General features: G+C 45.5%; 1 protein-coding gene across 1 annotated transcript in view; it reads right to left on the bottom strand.

Moving 5' to 3' along the window:
* The window catches only part of LOC144827866 (embryonic protein UVS.2-like), a 92,373-nt gene that overhangs the window by 13,645 nt on the left and 51,619 nt on the right, over positions 1-27,109 (bottom strand). Inside the window, exon 12 of the mRNA XM_078686031.1 lies at positions 24,270-24,492. Within this exon, the coding sequence (XP_078542157.1) occupies positions 24,270-24,492 (223 nt within the window). The remainder of the gene's footprint in view (positions 1-24,269; positions 24,493-27,109) is intronic.

The raw sequence follows: 27,109 nt of genomic DNA, 5'->3' as shown, positions 1-27,109 counted from the left end.
TTGAAACTTGGCAGGAAGTGAGGCAAATGCACGAAGAAGCTGATGAGGAAGAGGAAAATGTTTGGTTAAAAGCAGGATGTTGACAAAGAGAGGAAGATGAAATCTGGGTTTATAAAAATGAAAGACCAGTAATGCCTGATAGCATGATCTCAAATATGGCCCGAATGTACCTTGGTCAAGCTAATATTGGGAGGGATGCCATGCTTCGCCTATTTAGACAGACGTGGTACAATCCCGAGTTCAGGATGATAGCTGAGAGCTTGTGCCAGAGATGCCTAGTTTTCCAGCAGTTTAATCCAAACAGAAGAGCTATTGTGAGTTTGGGAACCATAGGACAGGAGGGAGGTCCATTTACACGAATGCAGTTGGATTTCATTGAGCTTCCGCCATGTAACAGACTCAGATATGTTTTGGTGATCATCTGTTTGTTCTCCTGATGGATAGAGGCTTTTCCCACGAGGAGGAATGATGGGCTAACTGTTGCAAAATTACTTTTACGTGAGGTCATACCTAGGTTCGGTTTTCCAGTGACGATCGAAACTGATCGTGGTTCACATTTCACATTTTCAAAATAAACTCATGCAAATGGTATGTAAAACACTGGACATTCGTTAGAGACTGCATTGTGCTTACCGACCTGAGGCTTCAGGAGTGGTTGAGCAAGTAAATGGAACAATTAAGAACAGGATTGCAAAAATGTACTTAGCAACAGGACTTAAGTGGACTGATGCCTTACCACTTGTTTTGATGACCTTAAGAAGCATACCTGACAGGAAAACTGGACTGAGTCCACATGAGATGTTAATGGGAAGGCTGATGAGACAAGCATATGTACCAGTTGATAAATTGTTGACAATTAATGATGACATCATACTGGATTACTGCAAAAACCTGTCTGACGTGGTAATTTCGGTGTTCCATCGGGTGGGAACTGAATCAAACACCAAAGAGAAAAGTCCAGCACATGATCTAGTCCCTGGAGACTGGGTACGAATAAAGGTACACCGCAGAAGAAACTGTTTGGTGCCTTGTTGGCAGAGGCCAAGACAAGTTGTTTTGGTTAGCACTACTACAGTCAAGTGTGCTGGAGTAAAGAGATGGATACATGCAAGCCACACCATCCGTGTGCCTGAACCTGAAAATCTAAATGAAAAAATTGAGAGCACAACTGATTCAGATTCCGAAGGTGAACCAGAGAGAAGTCCAGATACTGAAGATCAACAGGAACGTCGATATCTAGAAGCATCAGATACTAGCTCTGCTTCTGAAGGAGAAAGTCTTGAAGTACCGAATTCTGAAGATCAATCTGAAGATCGAGAATTGGTAAAGACTGACACCAAAAAGCACAACGAGCAGAGTGAAGATAAAACTGGTGAGCAAGAAAACTCTGAAGAACAGTCAGAAAGCTCTGGAAGCAGGAATGAAGATCCTGAAACTGGAAAAGAGGAAAAAACTCACGATAAGGATGAGATTCCAAGTACCAGCTATCGAGATGTTCCTAACAGAGTGAATGAACTGTCAAAAGAGAAAACAGACTGAAAAAGAAAAAGAAGTTGTGAAGTTCATCATAAATGAAACTGTTGAAGACACTGAAAGTGAGACAGATGACAGTGCAGATGAAACTCCATTGAGGAAGAGTCTAAGAAAAAGGGCTTGGAGAGTGGAACATAACACCACGGAGCCTAAGACAAAAAGATTTTGTAAAGGAGATAATTGGCCTAGAGGAAATGATGGACTGAGATTCAAACTGGTTAACGAAGAAAGGAAACAAGAAGAGCAGGTTAATGAAATAACCAGTCAAAGAGAGGCATTGGGAAAGAAATTAGAAGTTGTCCAAAGGCCAAAAAGAGTGAGAAGACCAAATCAGAAGTACAAATCACCTGAGTGGACATATATGGTTTTACCACCAATTGAAGAGGTAAATAGTAGTCAAGAAAATTTGAGTTGCCCAAAGACAAATGGGAAAAGTGAGTAAAGAACTGAGCCACAAAGAAAAGTAGTAACTGATCAAAAGAACAAGAAAAGAAGGTAACATCTGATATTCAGGAGAAGGAAAAGGAAAGGGACATTGTAAGTGAAAAGAAAAACTTGTAAGTGACACAAGGTCGAAGAAAAACTTGTTAGAAAACTAAAATTTGTAAGTGAGATTAGGTCGAAGAAAACTTGTTAGAAGGGAAAAAGCCTATAGGTGACATAAGGTTGAAGAAAACCTGTTAGCAAAACTTGCTGTGTAAAAAAAAAAAGCCTACTAATGATCATAAAACGAAATGTTCTATTTTTAGAAAATGGTGGGATGTATTTAATATGTACTGGATTATTAATATTGATATGGATAATTGTAGCTATTATCATTCCTTTTCGAGATAACTTAGTGAAGTTGAAACATAATGTGAGTTCAAGTGAACAAGATGTTGAATCAAAGCCTAATAAGTAGCATTTATATAGGCAAGAAGTACATCAAGATAGCTCTATAAGTGACTTTACTAAAAATACATTTTCAAGATTGTTATCTGAATATGTTAGAACAATGGATGCTAGTGATTGCTATGTGTGTGTAAAGTTACCTGCATCTGTTTCTGAGGGGGTGACCTATCATCACCTTCCACTTACATATGGAGTCACGTGTAGTGTGATTGCAAGCTTGTTTTATCAAACAGGCAACCTAGAGTATCATTATTCTAATTCAGACGAAGTGTTTGCGAAATTGAAAATCGATAATGCACTGAATTAGAAAAAGCCTGCCACAGTTATGGGAGAATATTTTTTAGAAATAGATGAGTTAAGTCATGATTATGCGTTTAAGAATAATTTAACATGTAAAATGAGAGTAGAAGAGAAAACGTTTTTAGATATGGTTGAAGAAAGGCGAATTGCCTATAAGCGTAAAGAAAAAGTAAAGCATGAGAAATCAAAATATTGGACATTCATTGATGAAAATATTGATGAAAGAAATGTGAATTTAGCAATAAATATAGACACTCCATAGTTAGGGAAATTTTGTATTAGGAGAGACAACACTGTGTATGATAATTATTTTGTGGGAGCAAGTCAATGTAAAGATACCTATAAAATTCTAGTCGGTTGGGTATTTAAAGGGGGAAATTATCCAGTTTTTCCAGGTGTTTACTTTATTTGTGAAAACAAAGCTTATTATAGATTACCTGACCACTGGTACGGGACATGTTATGTGGGTTTGGTCTTTCCTAAAATTTTTCATGTAGATAGAGGTACTAATGGTATTCATGAAATAGGTCAACCTTAAAGTCGTAGAAAAAGAGAGAGTGTCATAGAAATAACAGGTGATGTTTTTGGAGCACTGATACCAGCAATGGGAATATCTTTCAATGCAAATCGAATTCGAAGATTGTCAACGATAGTAGATCGTTTGTCAACAGACACAGCAGGTGGATTCCTGATGGGCACAGGGTCAAGGCCTGTGTTCCCAGGAAGCTGCGAGCATGTGTGCGCGCACACATCGCTCACTCAGAGCGCGCAGTGTCTTACTTAAAGCGCGCACACAGCACAACACTCGAAGCGTTGGCATCGCCGGGAGTGGCAGGAGGTATGTTTGCTCTTTGATGGCAGCCTGTGCACGCATTTAGCAGTAAGAAGCTCGTGCACTTGCTGCATTTCATTTCCTAATGGGGCTCGGCTGGGGGATGATTGTGGGCCATTGTAAAACTATTCCTCTTAATTGCAGCGCATGACGGTGCTGCGATTAACAGGAATACTTTCACAAAGGCCCACAATCAGCCAGCAGCCGCACTCCATTAAGAAATGAAATGTAGCAAGTCCTAAACAACGACGTGTGCTTTACACCTCGTCCTTTTGGACTTGATACATGTTTTTTGTTAGTGGAGCGCGGCTGCGGGCTGATTGTGAGCTTTTGTGAAAATATTCCTGTTAATTGCAGCGCATGATGGTGTTGCAATCAACAGAAATACTTTCACAAAGGCCTTCATTCAGCCCTTGGCCGCGCCCCAAGAAGTCCTGAAAGAAAAAAAAGATGTTCTTAATGACACTGGGTACGAACGTTAAGTAATTGTGCTTGATGTGGAGATACATATCATAAATAACACTGCAATCCATTACGTTTTTTTAAAGAGGCCTCGAAACGGGTCTCTATCGGGCTCTGTTTTGTGCCCTGGCAAAGTCGGTCCATTTTTTTTACGCGTTGTAGGGGAAGGGAAATCATTTGAAGAGATTAATTGCTCTCGGGATTTCCCTTCTCTTTTTGAAACTCAGGAGCAGCAACATTGTCGTGGTGTCACCAGGGCTGTAAGTGGAAGCTTTTTCAATATTAATACAAGCCATAGTTGCTGCTCATTTATCTTATGCAACTAACAACCATTGACAAAGCCAATAGCCCTGACTTGTTGTAGGTATGATGTTACTTTTTGTATCATATATCTTGATACAATTACAAAAATAGCAAAATACCAGTCGGGCGGCACACTATGCTAAGCACCAGGCGCGCAACGCCCATTGGGCTCAAGGGCCTTGTGTGTGTGTCAGCCCGAGCTGAGACAGCTTCCCGGCACACACACTTTTCAGTGCATTTCTGCTTATTAGTCTGTGATTTCATGGGACTAAAGGGCATTTTTCACACGCAGTGACTGAAAACGGACCATCCCATGTCTGCATGTGATTGAAAATTAATGCTTTTGTTACTTTGTGACTGGACCGATTCTCCACTCCCCCATATACACATGGAATGAATGAGCAGCATTATCTGTAAAAAAAGGTTGGTTATTTTTTCTGTTATCATGTTTGAGTTTGCGTCAATATTAACCGTGTTATATGAACCATTTTTGCACCAGCAGCTTGTTCCCTAACCATGTCTGATTTACGTGAAAGAAAAAAGGGCCTGATAGAAAGTTTGCTGATGGGTATTTGAGGGCATGCGTGAAGGATATCTCATTCCGTTCTTTTAGGTGTATTAGCATTTAAAGCACTAATAATAAGGTGGAACAAAAACACAGGGAGGAACAGAAACAAAAAAAGGTACAGCTTTAGCAGGCATTTGTGGAGAACACCCTACAGACGGAGCTTTTGTGCTGAACTATGTTATACCTACAAATGCGGGTGCCTTGCTTAAGCAAAGCGGGGCACACGAGATAAACACAAGTAGAGGACACCAGCCTGGAGGAGGCCTCCCTCCCACTGCCGCCTGCGCTGTGAGATCTGCACAGATGTGAGCTGCAGGGGTCGGGATACCTGAGAAGGGCAGGCGAGGGACCAGGAGCCCATCGGGCCAGGACATGGCGACCTCGTCAGGTCAAGGCGAGCTGGTGGGGATGCACTGGAGGGGCTGGGTGAGTGCATCTGGAAGCGCAGGAGCATAACATCGCGGTGCTGCAGAAGGCACTGCAATCTGTTGCAGAGCAGGGAGGGCTGTGACCAACAGTCACCAAAATCACGTCCATGGCCCACGAGCTGCGAGACAAGGGACAGTGGGAGGGGGCGGGAACAAAAGGAACACGGGCAATGGGAGGGGGGGCAGGAACAGTACACTAAAAAGAGAAGCTCTGGCTCAGGTGCGACCTAAACAAGCTGTCACCATTGCGCAAATAAAAAAAAGTGCTTACAGACTAATTGAAGAAGACAGTATAACGCCACCAGTAAACGATCCAGTCCTCATGGGCGGTTCCAAAAGGACACAGGGCGGTAACAAGGAGGGACTAAGAAGCCTCATTATCAATCGGAAGCCAGTATTTACCATGGACGATGATGCCAGTCAATGGAAAATATGGCCGGGGCTCGCACACCACGTCTAAAAAATACCCTGATAGAGCATGCCTCGCAAAGCGAGCATCGCTTTGCACTGCAATGCTAGGCAAGACCTAAAAACATGGATCAAGTCCAAAAGCATGACTTGCACAGCTGCTATGGTTTCAGATTGCTATGTGTGACTTTTAATAATTTCAGCGATTACTAGAGACACTGTAGTTTGATGTGGTGTTTGTAAAGTGGATGAAATGGTCTAGGCAGTTCCTTTCCACCTTTCAAAAAGTCCCCTATGGTGCGCTGTTGCTCGTTGGTCTTACCCTTTAGATTGGAATGCCTGGCTTTTATGAATGTCTACATGTACAGTCTGATAATAACATATAATAAGGATGGATAAGCTTTATATACAAAACATTTGCAGTCTCTGCTGAAAATCGGAACATGATATATGAACGGCTGCGTGGTGTTGGATTTATGGTTCAGAATTGAACATATACTTGATATTCCTAAAGGGTCTACCTTTCTGTCAGATGCTCAGAAGGTTACTAATATTAAAAAAATAAGATGGCCGCGCCCCTTTCTTTAGATGCTGCAACCACGCGCGTGGTCTGGATCCTGGTGCACATAACCTTGGCTGCAGCACACAGAGACCTTACACTGCCGCACACAGAGGAAAAAAATGAGAGGGAACATTGGTCAAGACTGATTTGCATATGGCTGGGTTCAAACTGGAATGGCATGGTGAGCAAAAAAACAATGGATTTAGGCCTAGATCTCTGTACTGGGGTGAATGTATGACATTGTTCTGCATTCTGTCCATCACCTGTTGTTTTTGCATTTGTCACCCCGAGTGGGACGGGTATGCTCAGACGTGAGTCCCGTGCTCTCCATGCCACTGGAATCAAGCTATCCAGGCTGATGAGGGCTGAAAGCCCGAAACCGGTCCTTGGATGCTTGTTTCCAGTCCGGGGAGGACCTGGCTTGGCAATTCGGGCTGGACTGTTCCCATTGGGCACAGGGTCAAGACTGATTTGCATATGGCTGGGTTTAAACTGGAATGGCATGGTGAGCAAAAAAACGATGGATTGAGGCCCAGATCTCTGTACTGGGGTGAATGTATGACATTGTTCTGCATTCTGTCCATTACCTGTTGTTTTTGCATTTGTCTCCCCGAGTGGGACAGGTATGCTCAGACGTGAGTCCCGTGCTCTCCATGCCACTGGAATCAAGCTATCCAGGCTGATGAGGGCTGAAAGCCCGAAACCGGTCCTTGGATGCTTGTTTCCAGTCCAGGGAAGACCTGGCTTGGCAATTCGGGCTGGACTGTTCCCATGGGACACAGGGTCAAGACTGATTTGCATATGGCTGGGTTCAAACTGGAATGGCATGGTGAGCAAAAAAACGATGGATTTATTCCCAGATCTCTGTACTGGTGTGAATGTATGACATTGTTCTGCATTCTGTCCATCACCTGTTGTTTTTGTATTTGTCACCCCGAGTGGGACGGGTATGCTCAAATGTGAGTCTAGTGCTCTCCATGTCACTGGAATCAAGCTATCCAGGCTGATGAGGGCTGAAAGCCCGAAACCGGTCCTTGGATGCTTGTTTCCAGTCCAGGGAGGACCTGGCTTGGGAATTCGGGCTGGACTGTTCCCAGTGGGCACAGGGTCAAGACTGATTTGCATATGGCTGGGTTTAAACTGGAATGGCATGGTGAGCAAAAAAACGATGGATTTAGGCCCAGATCTCTGTACTGGGGTGAATGTATGACATTGTTCTGCATTCTGTCCATTACCTGTTGTTTTTGCATTTGTCTCCCCGAGTGGGACAGGTATGCTCAGACGTGAGTCCCGTGCTCTCCATGCCACTGGAATCAAGCTATCCAGGCTGATGAGGGCTGAAAGCCCGAAACCGGTCCTTGGATGCTTGTTTCCAGTCCAGGGAAGACCTGGCTTGGCAATTCGGGCTGGACTGTTCCCATGGGACACAGGGTCAAGACTGATTTGCATATGGCTGGGTTCAAACTGGAATGGCATGGTGAGCAAAAAAACGATGGATTTATTCCCAGATCTCTGTACTGGTGTAAATGTATGACATTGTTCTGCATTCTGTCCATCACCTGTTGTTTTTGTATTTGTCACCCCGAGTGGGACGGGTATGCTCAAATGTGAGTCCCGTGCTCTCCATGTCACTGGAATCAAGCTATCCAGGCTGATGAGGGCTGAAAGCCCGAAACCGGTCCTTGGATGCTTGTTTCCAGTCCAGGGAGGACCTGGCTTGGGAATTCGGGCTGGACTGTTCCCAGTGGGCACAGGGTCAAGACTGATTTGCATATGGCTGGGTTCAAACTGGAATGGCATGGTGAGCAGAAAAAAAGATGGATTTAGGCCCAGATCTCTGTACTGGGGTGAATGTCTGATATTGTTCGGCATTCTGTCTATCACCTGTTGTTTTTGCATTTGTCACCCCGAGTGGGACGGGTATGCTCAGATGTGAGTCCTGTGCTCTCCATGCCACTGGAATCAAGCTATCCGGCTGATGAAGGCTGAAAGCCCGAAACCGGTCCTTGGATGCTTGTTTCCAGTCCAGGGAGGACCTGGCTTGGCAATTCGGGCTGGACTGTTCCCATGGGGCACAGGGTCAAGACTGATTTGCATATGGCTGGGTTCAAACTGGAATGGCATGGCGAGTAAAAAAACTATGGATTTAGGCCCAGATCTCTCTACTGGGGTGAATGTATGACATTGTTCTGAATTCTGTCCATCACCTGTTGTTTTTGGATTCCTAATGGTAAACCCAAAATGATTGCTATGAGAACTATAGTAATGCAAAATCGTCTTGCTCTTGACATTATGTTAGCAAAAGAAGGAGGGGTTTGTGGAATTTTGAAGGTACAGCATTGCTGCACCTACATTCCAGATAAAAGTCAAAACATTGAAAAGTACATTACAAATATTACGGAATTGCATAGAGAAACGGATCACCGTCGCCTCCACCAGGACTCCCCACCACTGGAGGTTGATGGTATTCGACTTGGTAGAAGTTTTACAGCAGTTAAACATTGGTTTCAAGAAATAGGTAGTTCAATTATATGTAGAATACTAATTCCAGTAACAGTAATAGTATTAGTCATTTTAATGATAAGGTTATGTTGCATGTACAGAAAAAGAAGGAATGTTAGAAAGTCATTAAAGAAAATTATCCAAGAGAGACGAGAAAGAGAAAAAGGTTATATAGAAATGGAAGAGTTTCAAGAAAAGATTTTTAAAGAGACCAGAGGAAAGGATACTAAAGTACAGACATACTAATCTGAAGAATTTGAAACATGTTCTGAATAAAATTTTGCAAAATTTTGGGAGATATTTGGTGATAAATTACCAAAGGGGGGAGTTGATGGAGCAAGGTGGAGAAGCAAAATTGTGTGTACCTCTTGCAAAGTCACACTTCCATAACCATAATTTGTACTAATGGAGGGATGTGTGTAACTAATCAACTTAGAATAAGAAATCCACCTACACGAATACAAGTGGGAACTAATTTTGCTTATGTTGCAAACATAATTAACTAATTATGTGATTCTGTTGTATCGTAAATTAATAAGCAGCTTTGGAAAAATGGAATGCGGCATAAATGTGCTTTTGTTTATGTACTTTAGTGGCAAATCGTGGGATTAGGTGAGTATAATGCGCTTAAATGTTGCTTATTTGCTAGGTAACTACTAATAGGGAAAACCTTAGTAAGGGGGGAGGTAAACAGAAAGGTTAAAATTCTTAAACTAATGTTTGTTTGTGTTTGTTTCTATGATAGTTCCCATTTTTGACTTGTGAAGCCTAAAAGAAAATGGAGTCACTCGATTACTGTGGCCATAAAAGAAGTACGCATGCGCGCGCAAAGTCTGAGTCTGAATGCGAGCTGCTTCTGCCTGGAGTGACTACGGTTCAAGGACAGGGTGGCCTGGAAGTATAGATGGCTGCCAAAATGATGAGCACAATGGTTCAGAACGTGAGAACATTTGCTAAAGTTGCGAGTGGAGAACAAGACTAGGCCGGACTTGAGCAAAACAAAGGACCCATTCAAAATTTGCGGACGCAAGAAAAAATAATGTTAGGATGCCGAGATGATGCTCATCCACACCAAAATTGTCCAATCAGAACTCGAATTTAGGCTGAAAGTTACACTTTTAGATAGATAGAGCTAGTGAAAAAGGTATAAAAAGTGCTGATTTTACTGAAGAAAAAACTTCTTTCCGATTTCCACCAGAGATGCTGCTGGAATGCTGATTTTCCTGAGATGTAAGACTTTGAATACTTTTTCTATTTCCTTTGACAGGGAGATGCACTTTAGTTAGGACAGTTAGGAGAATAAATGATTATTTGGGAACTATGGGCCCAATGTAGGTGTGCAAATACCAGTCGGAAACGGCCGTAAATACCGATTTTCGGCCGTTTCCGACCGGTATTTGGTTATTGAGATGTAGGGGCATGTCAAATGACAGAATCGGTAATTTTACAGAATCTGTAATTTTTCCGATTCGGTAAAATACCGAATCGATAAAATTACCGATTCTGTATTTTAACATGTAGGTAGCACTGTAATCAGTGCTACAAGGGTTTAAGAATTTGTTATTTACCACCAACTACAAGTTGGTGGTAAATAATGAAAACCCTTCAAAAAGCATTTTTTTTGCTTTAAACAAATGTGCCATGTTGCCTAAGGGCATGTATGTCAGCAACATGTGAACCGATGCACAATTGAGGGGTGCAACAGGGTGTCAAAGTGACACCCTGTCCCCCTTGCAAATTCGTTAATTTTACCGAATCGATATTTACCGATTAAGTAATTGACATTGATTCCTATGGGCCTCAAGGCCCATAGGGATCAATGCCAATTACAGAATCGGTAAATACCGATTAATTAATTACCGAATCATACCGATTCGGTAATTAATTCGGTAAAATCACCTACATCCCGATTGCCAGGTATTAAATACCGAATCGGTATGATTCGGTATTTAAGAATCGGTAATCTGGGATTACCTACATCGGGCCCTATCTGTCTTTTGCTAAAATACTTGCATTTCTGCAATCTAAATAAATGTCCATCTCTGAATTTTCTGAAATAAATGAAATTAACAGTTTGAGATAAAATTCTTATTCTTTAAAATGTCGTTTTTGAATAAAGAAATGAATATAGTGAATTAATTTTTAGACAACTATTGATAAATGGAGAATTAAGCTGGTCTTGAGTCTTCCTACACCTAATTTTTACTAGCAGATCTGTCGACCACAGTGGCGGCAAATCTAAATAAATGTTTTGTTAATAAGAACCATGGTGAATTCATTTAAACTGCAGGTGTAGTTAGTATAAATATATGGTTATAGTTTAGACATCCAGCTATGATACAGCAGCTCTCCTCTGAATCTCACCGATCCATGAAGTAGTGGTGTAAGTATTATGTGAGTGACTCGCAGTGTCATGGGCCCCACTGTTGAGTATATGTATGAATTTGTACTTCAGGGAAAGGTGTCATGGTTTTAGAAATCATTTCCGGAGTAGCACTGCATCAACAGTAATAGCCTCTCCTGATCAGGCCGGGGAGCTTCGGCGGAGTAGGAATCTCAGGTCAGGGGGGTGAGGTGGGGGGGGGGTCGAGGATATTACACTCTTTGCACCGGTATCTGCCCCGTGGTAATCTCTGACAGTCTTGGCCGCAGTGTGTTGCGGAGAGGGGGGGAGGGTAGCAACCCCAGCCACTCGGTCATTTGGCCCTCAGCTGGCAGAGGGCCCCCAGTGCACCGGATCACCGTCGCCTCCACCAGGACTCCCAACCTCTCCTCCGGCGCACCAATGTGCGAAGGTTTGCGGTATCGGCCACCAGGCAGGCCAGGCCCCTGCGTAGCCGCCTTTTGGCTACTTCCGGGTGCAGTTGTTTGTATATACACCCCAGAGAAGGGGGGAGGGGGCACCCTCTGCACGCCCTGACCGGCAGCCGCTGTGTGGTTGAAGGGTCGCTCCAGGCCCTGAGCCGCGCTGTGTTGAAAATTAGTACGTTTTGGTGAACATTATCTGCGCCATCTTGCCTCTTCCCCTGATGCCACACTTTTGTCGTGCACACCCGCCATTTTAAGATGCCCCGATCAGAACGAACCCTTTTGCATGCCGCTGGCCCCTGACATAGCCCTTCGCCTTCACTAAACCTGCACGCTGACCAACCCCCTGCTTGCACCTGCCTAGAATCATAAACCCCTCTTCGGCGCTGCTCTGCCCCAGGCCCTCATCCTGTTCCCAGCGCGACACCTCCCTTCTTCCCTTTCATGATCTCCGGCCCTTAGATGCAAATCCCCTTTTTCCCCGTGTGCCCGTTTGTCTTCCCCGTTCCCAGGCCGACACCCAGCTCTGCCGATACCATTCCTTGCCCCTCCCCGTACAATAGAAAGCTTCCCCCATCAAAGGATCCCCGGGTTGATCAAAGCCCCCACTCCATGAGATCCGATCAAACCCCCCACGTTCCGTGAATCGACGGAATATCCAGCTGCGCGATACTCATCACCTGGTGTGACTAGGGTGGGGACTTCAACTGTAAATGCGTGTGGGAACGGGCCCAAAGGGGAGTTCCGGGAATGTCTTTTCCATACATCAAAGTTTTAACATGAATATGTAATCTGCAATAAAGTCATAAAACAGTGTATAAGAGGCCAGGCCTCAGAAATGTAGTTAGAGCACCTCAGAACGATACCTTCTGCCCGTTTTGTTGTGTTCTCCTCCGGAGAGAATAAAAACCTTGTTTCCTGCCTTCCAGTCTCCAGCGCCTGCCTCTTCATTGATTAAATAACTAGAGGGTCACAGAGGCAATACAGCCGGGCAAATACCGATTGTCCCCGACCCACACCAGGTTCAACAATTGGCGTCCCAAGCGTGGGGCCCATCAGCGACTCGTGGATCCAGTGGGAGAGGTCCCGACGACAGAGTGAACGACTGCAACGATCGGGAGAGCTCTTGCCCAATAGACCCTCGTCTGGCAGCCGATCATCCGAACTTCACTAGTTCCGAACAGACCTCTCTCGAGCGATCTACGGTCCTGACTGGGAACCATTAGGAGTGCCGTGAGAAATACGAGAAAAAAAAGGACGAACGGGCGCTGGATTCGGAAGACAAGAAACTGTCCACATGGTCCGGGTAAGGTCGTGTAATCACGACAAGTTGCGAAATGATTGCTTGATTGTTTGATTGCTTGATTGTTTAAAAATACTAGTATTGCTCTTTATTTATTTGGAGATTCACTGTCTACAAACGGAGAAACAACGGGCTCTCTCTTTGCAAGCAGTGGAGGATAGGTAGGGCAGCAGCCGTGCTTATTTTTTTCTCCCCCACTCAATAATTACTTGAAACTGAACTGTTGTTCGCAAAACTATTGTTTCCTGGAGATTCCCTGTCTGCAAACAGGGAAGAGACCACCCTTTTTGCAGATAGTGAAAAGGGTAGGTAACGCAGATCTTTGCGGACCTACTCATTCTCCCCATTGTTATTTATTGGTCTTTTTGTTATTTTTGATCCATGAGGTATTCACTGCCTGCAAACAACGTAGAATAGAAATATTCTGTCCAGTCTTTGCACCTAGTGATAAGATAGGCAGTGCTGACTTTTTAGTCCCTCGTTACGAGCCGTCATGTCTGTCTTCTCCCCACTGATTAGTAGCCTGTTTAGCCCGGACCGTGTATTAGAGGTGGACCATATAGCTCCACTAGAAGGCACCCCTAATAAGGACATGTTCATAAACTATGGATTAGTCACCATAGCCTATAATAAATTGTGGCACAGGTATACCGAAGAAAGTCAAGACAAACAGTGGCCACTGGCAGGATCCTTTGACCTTGATAAAATAGAAACGTTAGAAATAGCCCTTCGAAATAATAAGACAACGCCTATTATGCTCGACAGTCTCGGTATATGGCGCAGAGAGGCTATGCAACGACAGAGAAAAGACGAGGACAAACCAAGTAGAGAGATATACCGACAGGACAACCCCAGGACACCGCTACCCACAAGTTATCCCCCGACACTACGCAAAAGACGACCAGACTTAGGGCCAGACCAATGCGCTTTTTGTAGATATGTCGGACACTGGAAAGCCCAATGCCCGACTCTACTGAGCGTGAGTAAAGGCAAAGGGCCGACAGGAACGACAGACCGGCAGTACGAGAAAAAGCGCGAGACAAAGAAGAACCCGACTTACATAGACAGACCGGATAGAACCACCACGTTTGATTATGCCCGATGGCACAGATTTCGCCAGGACAATTTCAGCGGCATGCTCAAGTTCTCCTAGGTCGGGCAACGTCAAGACGGGAACCCAGCCTCGCTTTAAAATTCACAGACGGACAGAGATAATTATGACCAATAACTGTTTTTTATTCGTCTTGGGTCTTTGTATGTCGTATTTGTACTGTCCCCCCCCGTCTGAGTTTGTGTGTATGTAATGTACGAATCTGCGTCATCCCTCTACACGTGTTTTCGTGTTACTCAACCTCTGTTAAGCAGAAACTTAGCATAAAAGCAACCTGGAAAGAAAGAAATGGTACAACAAAATCCGTAGACCATTGATGAACTTGAACTTTTAATTTAACACAGCAAACAAGAAATAATAACGGTAAACTGTAGAAAATGGAAGTCAAACAGAACATTCGCCCCCCCCCCTTCTGGAACCTTCCAAAGTAGGGCAGGGTTACGGCTACGCCCAACCAGCGACAACCCATATAAGGCGGGCCCCGCTGCCAACTCTTGGTCAGGAAATCTTAACATATGGGGAAGCCGGAGGAGAGGCAGGGGCCAGCGGAGTCCAGCCGCAGCGGCCCTGGACAGTTGCAGGCAGTCCCGCCACATGCCTCCTCGGCCCAGCCGCAACGGGCCTGGATAGACTTAAGTAGTCCCGCCACATGTCCAGAGAGGGACGAGACACCTCTTTCTTTTCCCTTCCGTAACAGCCGCAGCAGCTCTGGACGGCGGGATGTCCTGCACGTACCTCCACAACAATTTGTCCAAGTTGGGCTGGGAGGGAGAGGCGACGCGGACGAGCCTCTCCCACCTCCACCGATAGGAGGTCTCCCAGCCCCCGGCCCAACGCCGAACACCCCCAGTCAGGCGATGGTGCCAATACTTCCACAGCACCGAACACACCATGGTGGCGCCCCAGTATTTGCGCAGCACGGAACGTGCAATGGTGGCCATATTTTCGGAACACCGAACCTGCAATGACTGCACTGATACTCGTGCAGCGCCGAATGCGCGCCACAGGTGGCCATACTCCCACAGCACTGAGCACAAGACTTGGGGAACACCGGATGTGGAGAGACCTTCATGCGGGGCGATGAAAAAGAACAGCATGGAGTGCACCGGGAGAAGGAGACGGCGCGAACGAGTCTCCCTCGCCCCCCCAGGTGGGGGCATCACAGCTGCACCCCAGCTGAACGTCCCGCTTTCACACAACAGGGACCTCTTCCTTTCACTCCGAAGGATCTCTTCCGCTCTTGCAAACTCGACGAGAGTGGCCCCTGTAGGGCCTCAAAATGGCGTCTGGGTCCGCTGGAAGGCGGGCCCCGGCCACTAGAGTAACTTTGACCAGCAATATAACTCGGACATTTGCCCACAGGGGCACGAGCCCCCATCTCCGACAGCATCTCCACAGCCTTGGAGACCCTACAAAAGTCCCCGGCGGAACCTTCGGCCTCTGCAGGCTTCCGGTAAGGGACGGCTGCCTTGATCGCCAATGAAACAAACATGACATTGCCACTCCTTCTGTTAGCATGAATTCTAGAACTGCCGAAAAGGACTCTGGTCCAAACTGCCAGTAATGGGAAACATTTCCCCCTGATGCTGCTTCCGGACTGAGCCGGCCCCGCCCAAAATGGCGCTGGTATCAATCGGAACTTACGAACACCTCGTGGTGTTCCTTCGCACTAATATAAACTTGATGTTCTGAGACTTTATATGATCCTTTGTACACTTGGCTAGAAAAGACAAGGAGAACTCACTCGACGAACAGTATGAAAGGATCCCCGTTAAAAATGTTGATTACAAATGTACAATGTATTATATTTTTATAGCTGATGTAAACCTCATTTACGACGCACACGTACGGTATGCATATAGGAAATCTGATTGCAACTATTATGATTATGCTTCTAAATTATGAAAATAAATGCCCCCGAACCCCCAGCCAATTAATAGACGTTTTAGTTTCTTACAAATGAATGAATAAAACTTTCCGATGTTTTTATTGCTGCAAACGACACCCCCCACTGTACGCACTTTAGCCATTGCCACGACCGGCCAAATACGACCGCACCCTCATAATCCACGTGCTGAAATGATTTTGCAAAATAAAGTTTTTTTGAAACTATGGACGGGTATTGCATGCTTTATTTAAAAAAAAAAAAAAAAAAAAAAATGTGGGATCGGTGGGAAAGTTCTTTTCTGTGCACCCTACTCTGCTCTCTCTTTAAGGTTGAAAGAAGATGGTTGCCCAGCCCTGGAGGACGGATCGGATCGACAACACGACAGTCTGCCTTCAAAGTACGCGACTGACTCATGAACTCTCGCTTGGAGGAAGACCTTGACTTCCAAGGATGGGTAAAACGAACGGTGTAAATGAGGGAATGTAAAAGGAGGGTGAAATGAAATGATGTAAATGTTATAAAGTACAACGCTCCAAGGTATCAGGGAACGGAGCTGACCCAAGAACCGAAGAACCTTAGAACGCCACAGCGTTGAAAGAGGTTTAAGGATCCCGATAGTGAGATACATCCTTTGACTAGATACCTCGCACTAGGCACCTCTGGTTTCCTTTTTACGTTTTCCCCGCACACGACCTATAAGGACACACTGCCCCTCTCCCCTCCCGACCCCAGAAACCATACCCCCGGGACCCTGCCCCGAGGAGGAAAGACGAGTAAGAGGTAAGTAAAGGACTTATGAATCCATGTATCTGAATATGCGCGAATGCTGTCTCCCCCACCCCCCCCCCCTTTTTTTCCTCCCTCTGCAGGTTACATCAGAGATTACGGCCGAGGTGTGGCGAAGATCTGAAGCCTTGCCATGTCTAATACACGAAGCAGACTAGCGCCGCAGGTGGTGCCTAAGCACGCCTGCAATCTACTCACGTATCGAACAAACCCGAGAAATTAGCACGACCTGATAAAAAGTGATCACCCTTAAACCAGACCGGACGAATGAACCCATGTCACGTATGATGCGAAACTATGAGAGAATGTGTGTGTGTGACCGAGGCGCTGACCCAACTGGTCGAAGGACCGAGAGTGCGAGAAAGTGCGACAAAATGGTACCTCCTTTCAAGGCACGTCCCCTCTACCCTGTCTAATGCTCAAACTGCATGATTACAAGATTCTAACGCAGACCCGCGAATGTCCTTTACTGTGTAATGCACTAAATAGCCTTTCTTGAATACACTGCCACCCTCTCTGTTGCACGTGTACTATTTAGCCTGCCGTTGCACTCTCTCTCTCTCTCTCTCTCTCTCTCTCTCTCTCTCTCTCTCTCTCTCTCTCTCCCTCTCTCTCTCTCTCTCTCTCTCTCTCTCTCTCTCTCTCTCTCTCTCTCTATTTTTGCACTCCCACTCTTCCGAGCGATTAGCCCCGAAATTGGCAGACTGCCACCCCTAGCGCACCACCTAATTGGTTTCAAATCCCTTCAGTATTTGCACAAAAACTTGTCTTTAATACAATCACCCTGAGACCGTGTCATTACCTCTCCTTTTCCGCTAGAAGCCAATGAACCGAGGTTGGGCCGTAAGGGAAAGGACAGGTAAGACGACAGAGGTTCCCTAATCTGGCCCGTAATAAGGGAACTACATGTCAACGGCTCCTATGGTATAAAACAAGGACCCCAGAATACGCGACCCTCCCCGCCCCGAATTGTCGCAATACCCAAACAGGAAAAATGATCACCCCTGTTACATCCCTTGTATCAGCCGCTCCAAATTGGAGTTATGAAACTACCCCTCATTCCCGGTTGTGAGAGATGGGTCGATTTACGCCCTTACCATAAGTTTTCTATGTCCCTAGGTGTCTTCCGATGAGACCCCTGTCTTCTCTAATTTAGTAATCCGGCCACGAGAGGCTGCATAGGGACCAGAATGATGTTTTGCAAAGTTTAAGATTAGACTGGAGCAAAGAAAACCATTACACTGTACCATGCCGAAAGCGAAAATGTTTAGTTGAAAAGCAGGAGGCATTGATAGAAAATAAATGTTTAGCCTATGTTCGTCCATCAGCAAAATATCTGTTTAGTACCATGTCGATAGCACACAGTACCGTTGGTAAATATAAAGCCCTAGAGAACGGCACATCTTTGTCAAACCCGTCTTACGAAGGTGGGTCACCATCAGATGAACTGTCGTGACTGTAATAAATAATTGTGAAGGAAAGTCATAGTAAATCCAACAGGCTCGTCACCGGTCATTCATATGCCAGTTGTGAACATTAATATAACGGACATTTTCATTCTTTGCCTGGAGCTGGGAGAGAAATAGACTTTTTGATTATCTTCATCTGCAAATTCTCTAAAGACTGTCTTTTCAAACTTGTTTAAGGGTACTGCTGTTGGAGGAGAGAAGGACCGGATGTGGGAGCACGAGGCCTGACCGCAGACTAAGGAACACCTGCGACATTAGCCAAGGCGAGACCACGACAGAAAAGAGCTGCAGGACGAGGCACTGTTTTCGACAACATGAGAAGAAAGGGCCGACCTGATGCCCCTGCTCAATGTCCAGTGTTTGCCGACAAGTCCCCGCTCTCTGAATTCGGTCACACGCCCGCCTATCTGAAGTCTCTCGTTCCCCTAGTTTGTTCCTAATTTGGCCTTGCTCCATCCCCCTTTTCCTCCGACCTACCCTATGGACTGTTTTGTACGCTTTTCTTCCATCTGAACTTTCTGACAATCACCTCAAAGGACACAGGGCGAAAAGGACCTTTCCGACCAGGAATACGAGGGAAAGATCGTGCCCTGCAACGCGAGACCTAGAATAGAGCTGGACCCGTAGCTCCATCGCCGGTGTTCCACCGCGCCAACGAAAGACAACAAAGAATAATGAGAACTCGTTAACTTCGAACATTTTGACATCCTCAATCACCGTTTCTGCTATGCCTCATTTCTCTCCCAGCCGCCATTGTATTGATCATGCTCCAATCCGAATCTGATATATGTAATAACCTACCAGTTCACGTTATGAAATGTACTTGCTGCTCTCGCTACAGAATCGTTTTTTGTATTACATTTTTATGACTTTCCTGCTAAACAAATTGATCAAAGTTTATCAAATAGGTCCACCTCCTAAAAACTAGAAATGCTAAAATGTATTGTTTACAACTCTTTTTCATCTAGGGTTCCTACCGTTTTCTTTCTCATGCCCACCACAATAGAACCGAGTAGAAAATGAACCAGCAAGATGTCTTGAATATGTTAAAGGGAGGACTGTTGAAAATTAGTACGTTTTGGTGAACATTATCTGCGCCATCTTGCCTCTTCCCCTGATGCCACACTTTTGTCGTGCACACCCGCCATTTTAAGATGCCCCGATCAGAACGAACCCTTTTGCATGCCGCTGGCCCCTGACATAGCCCTTCGCCTTCACTAAACCTGCACGCTGACCAACCCCCTGCTTGCACCTGCCTAGAATCATAAACCCCTCTTCGGCGCTGCTCTGCCCCAGGCCCTCATCCTGTTCCCAGCGCGACACCTCCCTTCTTCCCTTTCATGATCTCCGGCCCTTAGATGCAAATCCCCTTTTTCCCCGTGTGCCCGTTTGTCTTCCCCGTTCCCAGGCCGACACCCAGCTCTGCCGATACCATTCCTTGCCCCTCCCCGTACAATAGAAAGCTTCCCCCATCAAAGGATCCCCGGGTTGATCAAAGCCCCCACTCCATGAGATCCGATCAAACCCCCCACGTTCCGTGAATCGACGGAATATCCAGCTGTGCGATACTCATCACCTGGTGTGACTAGGGTGGGGACTTCAACTGTAAATGCGTGTGGGAACGGGCCCAAAGGGGAGTTCCGGGAATGTCTTTTCCATACATCAAAGTTTTAACATGAATATGTAATCTGCAATAAAGTCATAAAACAGTGTATAAGAGGCCAGGCCTCAGAAATGTAGTTAGAGCACCTCAGAACGATACCTTCTGCCCGTTTTGTTGTGTTCTCCTCCGGAGAGAATAAAAACCTTGTTTCCTGCCTTCCAGTCTCCAGCGCCTGCCTCTTCATTGATTAAATAACTAGAGGGTCACAGAGGCAATACAGCCGGGCAAATACCGATTGTCCCCGACCCACACCAGGTTCAACAGCTGCCTGCCAGCCGCCTCCCCTCACTCAGATCTTGGCTGGGGACAGCACGCCAGGTCCCTGCTCTGCAATGGGTACAGGCCGCACTACGACAGGAGTCAGTACTCAGCCCCGGGGGGATCCTCGCTACCTCCGATCTCTGATCTTGGGTTCAGATGTCGGATTGTTGTGGCGGATTAATGCGAGGGAGGCTGTGAGGAAGGAGCTCTCGGTCTAAGCGGCCATTTCCTTACGCCGCTTGGCCACGCCCCCTCAATTTGTGTTTTTAAATGCTTTACATACCTGTCTCTGAATTTAAGCCTAACTGCTCGCAGCCAAGCTACCAGGGGTTAAACATTGAAATAAAATTCTGACCTATTCTGAGCCCTAGACTGTGTTAGTGTCCTTATTACTAGTGGTAGATGCATGTTTACCACTGCTAATAACCCACTTTCCAACTGACACAGACACACACACATACATACACACACACACATACACACACATAAACAGACACATTATCTCTCTCTTTCTCTCTCCTCGCTCTCTCTATCTCACTTTCTCTCTCCCCTGTCTCTCACTTTCTCTCTCCTCTCTCTCCCTCCCAAAAATAGAAGACCCCAGTCAGAAGGGCAGGGCCCAATGTTCCAATATACAGTTGGTTCTATGTTACATGATCAGCAAAAGAGTCAACACTTTATTTTATGTCTTTATTTCACTTCACATCAGCACAACATTTCGCACTCAGTATAATTCACCATCAGATACATCACTGGCGAGCTAGGAGCAGGTGACAGGCAGGTTGCAAATACTCGATTCACTGTTGGCGACTAGAGTTGGTGTCGAGCTTCCGACTACCCGTGACGACAACAAGCAACGGAACAAATGCCACAAGTGCAACAAGAGAGAAAAGCAGGATGACCAAAAACTGAGACTCATTGTGAAACAAATGCAGCCCTTGAACCATTCTTCATGTGGAACAGATGTACTTCCGGGGTCATGACCTTCTGCGAAGCTGTGGCACGTCAGCTTCTCCTGGGTTAGGCGTTCACTGCAAGTAAATATGGGAAACCACATGTAAGTTGTTGAAGTGTGAGCAGACTCTCCCACCGACTGAATAGCAAAACTCACTCAGGATTTCATGATCCCCAATGAATACGTGCAAAGCAAATTTATTGTGGAGATTATTTGCATATAATTTGATCATATAAAATATGACTGGATTGTTCTGTTTTTTTTAATAATCGAGCCCAGCCCCCTTATAGAGCTGGTCAGCAGCACTTTGGGGTCATTCAGACACCAGCAGTCAGTGCATGAAGGCTGCTGTGGCTGCAGAGGTACCATCTCCACTCATGCCCTGGCAGGCAGACCACCCACCCTAATTAGATGTAACAGTTGCAGCAGAATTCTTTTTTGCTTCTCACAAACAAGCCCTCAAAGCAGGGATTTATTACAAAAAACAGACTAAACCAATGTCCCTGACATGCTGGGTGTTTCCCCAGCCCCTGGAGACCGCGGTTGTTTGTCCATGCCCGGTTTCGCCCACATCTCTCATGGCAGACACAGGCGGGGCAGACCTGCTTTGGGTGCCCCCCTACACAGAGTGGGTTTAATGATGCATCAAAGGCAGAGAGGCCTGTGGCAGATGGCTTACTGCCAGTGGAGTATAAATAGGGGGGTTTTACCCAACCATGGTCACTGGGACCTGGGTTCTAAAGGTACTAGGAGGAGAGGGTCCCAGTGTGAGAGTGATATAATATATGCAAATCAAAAATTATTTTACACAAACACTGAATGGGTCCACATTGTTTTATTCACAATGGGACTAAGTATACTGAATATACAAACAATTGATCAAAAGTTCTAAACGGTTGTACAGTGCCCCGGAGGGGATAGGAGGGGAGGGAAGTGGTGATCAGGTGCGGATGTGGTGATGGAAGGAATTAGTGACAGTAAAATCAGCCAGTTGACATAACTGTATTGGCGAATTATATACAAAACAAAAGGACCATTGGTTAAGCGTTTAAATCAAAACATCATACTTCACATAATACAATATATGTAAAAATGGTGGCGTGAAGTTGACAATGAAATCGGTTGTTGTCGACGTTTCGATTGACCTTGTGTGCCTACATTGATCTTACTTAGGGAACTATGATACATGTCCCTCCCCCATGATTAATTCTTTATTTTATATACAATAACTAGGTTGCCTGCCCCCTATTTGGTCCTGAAGAAGACCCCACAGCAAGGGCACGACTAATCCCTGCGTATCTCTGAGGGTCGAAACGTCGACAACAACCGATTTCATTGTCAACTTCACGCCACCATTTTTACATACATTGTATTATGTGAAGTATGATGTTTTGATTTAAACGCTTAACCAATGGTCCTTTTGTTTTGTATATAATTCGTCAATACAGTTATGTCAACTGGCTGATTTTACTGTCACTAATTCCTTCCATCACCACATCCGCACCTGATCACCACTTCCCTCCCCTCCTATCCACTCCGGGGCACTGTACAACCGTTTAGAACTTTTGATCAATTGTTTGTATATTCAGTATACTTAGTCCCATTGTGAATAAAACAATGTGGACCCATTCAGTGTTTGTGTAAAATAATTTTTGATTTGCATATATTATATCACTCTCACACTGGGACCCTCTCCTCCTAGTACCTTACTGCCAGTGGAGGCTGCACCAGCAGCCAATCAGCAGCTGCCCACCTCAAACAGGATGGGGGACTAAGGGTTTCCCAGAGCAGCACCCCACTAATTTACAACAGGACCCCCCTCGGTCAACAGTGGTCCCCTTTGCCTTCCAAATTACAATGGTGGAAGATGAGGCTTTTTATGAACTGGCACCAGTGCCCGTCTTTACTGGGCATCGACAGGAGACGTACCAGGCCCTGGAATGCCGACGAGCGTCAGGACTGCCACTCCACCAACTGCTAGATGACCCCCTTTGTCTTCCACTCATGTCACTACTACCAGAGTTAGATGGTGGGAGAGGAGGATATGTATTAATATGTACTAGTGTTCTTCAACACACGTCACTACTAACAGAGTTAGATGGGAGATGAGCCTGGTTATTAATTGGCACTAGTGTACTTCGACGCATGTCACTAAGATGGGAGACGAGGCTATTTATTAACTGGCACTAGTGCCCATGACATATTTCACTACTACCAGGGTTAGATGTGGGAGACAAGGCTATTTATTGATTGGGACCAGTACCCTTCGACATGTCACTACGACCAGAGTTAGATGTGGGAGATAAGGCTATTGATTAATTGGCACTAGTGCCCTTCGACACACGTCACTACTACCAGAGTTAGATGGTTTGAGAAGAGGCTATTGATTAATTGGCTCTATTGCCTTTTGTGATGGACATCCTTGGGAGATGTGAAAGGGTCCAACAGTGGCCACAGCTGTATCTGGAAGTGTATCTGAATCCCACACCCTGACTTCAGGAGTGAGTGGAAAACTATTTCAGAGCTCTCAGCAATTTCAAGAATGCTTTTTTTATATAGTATACGTTATGGTAATCCTTTTCTGCTGCTACCAAACTGATCTCAATCCCTTACAGAGTGGGTCTCATTGGTCAGACCTCGTCAATCTTCCACATGCTGACCTTGAATGCTGAATATTTAAGGTAATTTTATACTTCCATATTATAGTTTCTCTGCCCCTGCTCCCCTATTTATTGGGTCTTGCACTATTATCTAAGTTTCACAACCTTCGCCTAGTTTACATCACATGTGACAGCCCTGGCAGGACTTTCACAAAGTAAGGATCCATGTGTTGGAACTTTGTTTGGGTATTGGTGAACATGTGAGCGGTTCAGCCTTCCAATGCACTAGGATCACACCCTTACATCCATTCCATGTACAGTTGGTGTGAATATCTTCAATTGACCCTTAAGACAAGGAAGGCACCTTTTTGACCCCTGTGGTTAATTGGTGGACAACAGGGCCAATGTCTGCTCTTTGTACACACTTTATTCGTGATAGAGCATTGGGTATCTCTTCTGCACAGGCTCAGCATCAAGAGGGTACAGGCTAACACCATGCACAGTAAACTGGAGCGCATGCCATGGTGCCACACAGGCCTTCTGCCACTTCTTCTCAGATAAGAACAGACACCTCCCTGCTGTGCCTAGCCTCAGTGATGAAGAGCCAGTAGGTCACTTTACTGCAGATAAACTTACCGAAGGTGTAGGTGGCCTGGAATCCCTTCATGTTCAATGAGCCATCACTGTGGAACTGGAGCAGAAGGGAGCTCCCGGTGGAAGTCACTGGTGCGACTGGCATGGATTTGCAGTATTTGCCAATAAGCGGGGAGGTGGTCTTGGCACCATCGAAAATAGACAAGGAATCAGCGTTGCACGTAGGATTAGGTTCAAGGGCAATAGATGTGAATGTCAATGAAACCTGCAGGGTGTAAATAAGAAGTGTGTGTTAGTCCTTAAATAGTACCTCTGTCATGCAAGCAGGAGGCAGTGTGCCATAAGGATGAAAATTACGTGACAGTCGTTTCTCACTACCTCTAACATACAAGTAGGGGGCAGTGTGACATATAGAAGGAGAAGTATGCACAAGCCTTATTTAACATCACTGTCCTGCCAGCAGGAGGTAGTGGGCCAGATGTATCAAGCGTTTTGCAGTTCGCAAACAGGCTTATTCGCAGAATCGGCCCGTTTGCGAACGGGAAAAAGGATTACCTATTTTGGGAATGCATTTAGAGAATCGCAATTTGCGATTCTCTAAATGCAATGCAGGCAGGGCTTTTTAAATTGTGACCCTGATTTAAGGAATCGCAATTTACCACCAACTTCAATTTGGTGGTAAATTGCAAATCCTTAGAAAAATGCACAATTTTGCATTTTTCCAAGTGCCATGTGGTGCACATACATGCCGTTAGGGCATGTATGTGCTCCACATGTGCACACATGCATATTTCAGGGGTGCATCAGGGTGTCCTTTTGGCCCCCTTGCACCCTTGAAATTGCATGCTCAATTTGCGAGAACCTATTGGGAACTCGCAAATTGCGCATGCGATTCCCATTCATTCCTAGGGACCTCTAGGCCGATAGAAGTGAATGGGAAGCCATTCCTTGTTTGCGACTTGCGTAGGAATTGCAAAAGATTTGCTGAAACCTACATACATTGCATTTTGTGAGTCTATAATAGCGAATCAGTTAAATTTGCTATTATAGACACGCAAAATCCAATTTTGATACATCTGGCCCAGTATGACATAAGGAATGAGAAGTATGCACTGGTGCTTACACACCATTATTAATTGTCCTGCTAGCACAAGACAATGTGATGTAAGGAGCGAGAAGTATGCACTGGACCTTATTTGCAATCCCTGTCCTGCCAGTAGGGGGCAGTGTGGCCTAAGGAATCAGTAGTATGTGTTAGCCATTATTTATCATCCCTGACTTACTAGTAGGGGGCTGTGTGACATAAGAAAGGAGAAGTATGTTTTAGCCCTTCTTTACCATCACTATCCTGCCTGCAGGGGGCAGTGTGACATATCAGGGGAAGTATGTTTTAGCCCGTCTTTACCATCACTATCCTGCCTGCAGGGGGCAGTGTGACATAATAGGAGAAGTATGTTTTAGCCCTTCTTTACCATCACTATTCTGCCAGCAGGGGGCATTGTGACATAAGGAAACAGACGTATAAATTAGCCCTTATTTTCCATCACTGTCCTGCCAGCAGGAGGCACTTGAGCTTTTCTATACACAGTTCAGTGCCTAGACACCTTCATCACACAGAAGCGGCTTCGATCATCCGAGTGGAATCGCAGGTTAGGTCAATTTTTAGGTGTCGGCAGCACAGCGCTTGCTCTGTGCTTGTGAAATCTATTGCTGTTAATATATCTTTTTAGCACAAACTTTATTGCATTTTTGTTATACAATAAGAATACAGCGCATTAAGCCACCTAATACATTAACATATTTATATGGTAATATACAAACAGGGATCAATTAGTCTGTATTAGAATCAATCAACATGGCATGAAATATGCTATATATAAAATTCCTGCAACATCCCCATCCTCCCCCTGCTAATACTGACATGTCATGTAATGAATGATTTATAATCGAGGAGATGTGTGTGCAGTAGGGCGCGATCCAATAGATATAGGCCGGTACGTGGCCAGACTACCTTTTGACTTCTCGTTTTGGGCCGTCTAGGGAAGAGATCAACCTGAAAGTGAGGTTGGGGCACAAGTTCCCTATATTCTTCCCTCCTCAGAGCCTCACTTTCTGCCAAATCCCATTGCAAAACTTCCCCCTGCCAGGTAACTACCCTAGGACCCTGTTGGGACTTTCAGCATTTCGTAAGCAGTCTTTTGACCAAGAGCAGAGAGAGGTCTGTAAAGCGCTGTCACTTTAGAGCGTTTGGGCCACAGAGTTAACCCCTCTACTGATGTAGGGCAGGCAGGTGTGTTAGTGCCGCTGACATCCCACCCCAGCAACCAATCAGGGAAGGGCAAGTCCAAAGCATATGTACCAGATCACCTTCGGGGAGCGACAGCGTGGGCACGCCAAGGGGTCCATAGGGAACATTTTGTGGATTTTGTGAGGTTGAATATGATAGCCTCTATAGTTGTCCAGCTATACAATAGGCTTTGAAATCTGGAGCCCCCATGGCGCCTGCATGAGGTTGGCATTTGCAGTTTATGTAGATTGACTCTGCGGGGTCCCCTCCCCCATGTGAGCTCAATCAGTATGGTGTTCAACAGTTTAAACACCCATGCCGGTATTATGATTGGTGAATTCACAAAGTGGAACAGCGAGCGTGACAACATCATCATTTTCGCCAGGGCCAGACGGCCTGCTATCGACTGGGGAAATGTGACCCTAAACGACACTTGCGATCTCAGCGTGTTAATCGTATGTATGAGGTTGCCCTCCAATGGATAACGGGCCCGATTCACAAAGGTAAACTGAGACAAAAGTCTAACTTTACGACTTTTGGTATTCACAAAGGGCATTTACGAGTAGTAAAGTTAGACTTTTGTCTCAGTTTGACT

The sequence above is a fragment of the Lissotriton helveticus genome, chromosome 4_1 (genome assembly GCF_964261635.1).
Source record: "Lissotriton helveticus chromosome 4_1, aLisHel1.1, whole genome shotgun sequence".
NCBI lineage: Eukaryota > Metazoa > Chordata > Amphibia > Caudata > Salamandridae > Lissotriton > Lissotriton helveticus.
Note: the sequence above shows the minus strand (reverse complement) of the source record. Positions and strands in the feature narration are given on the sequence as shown.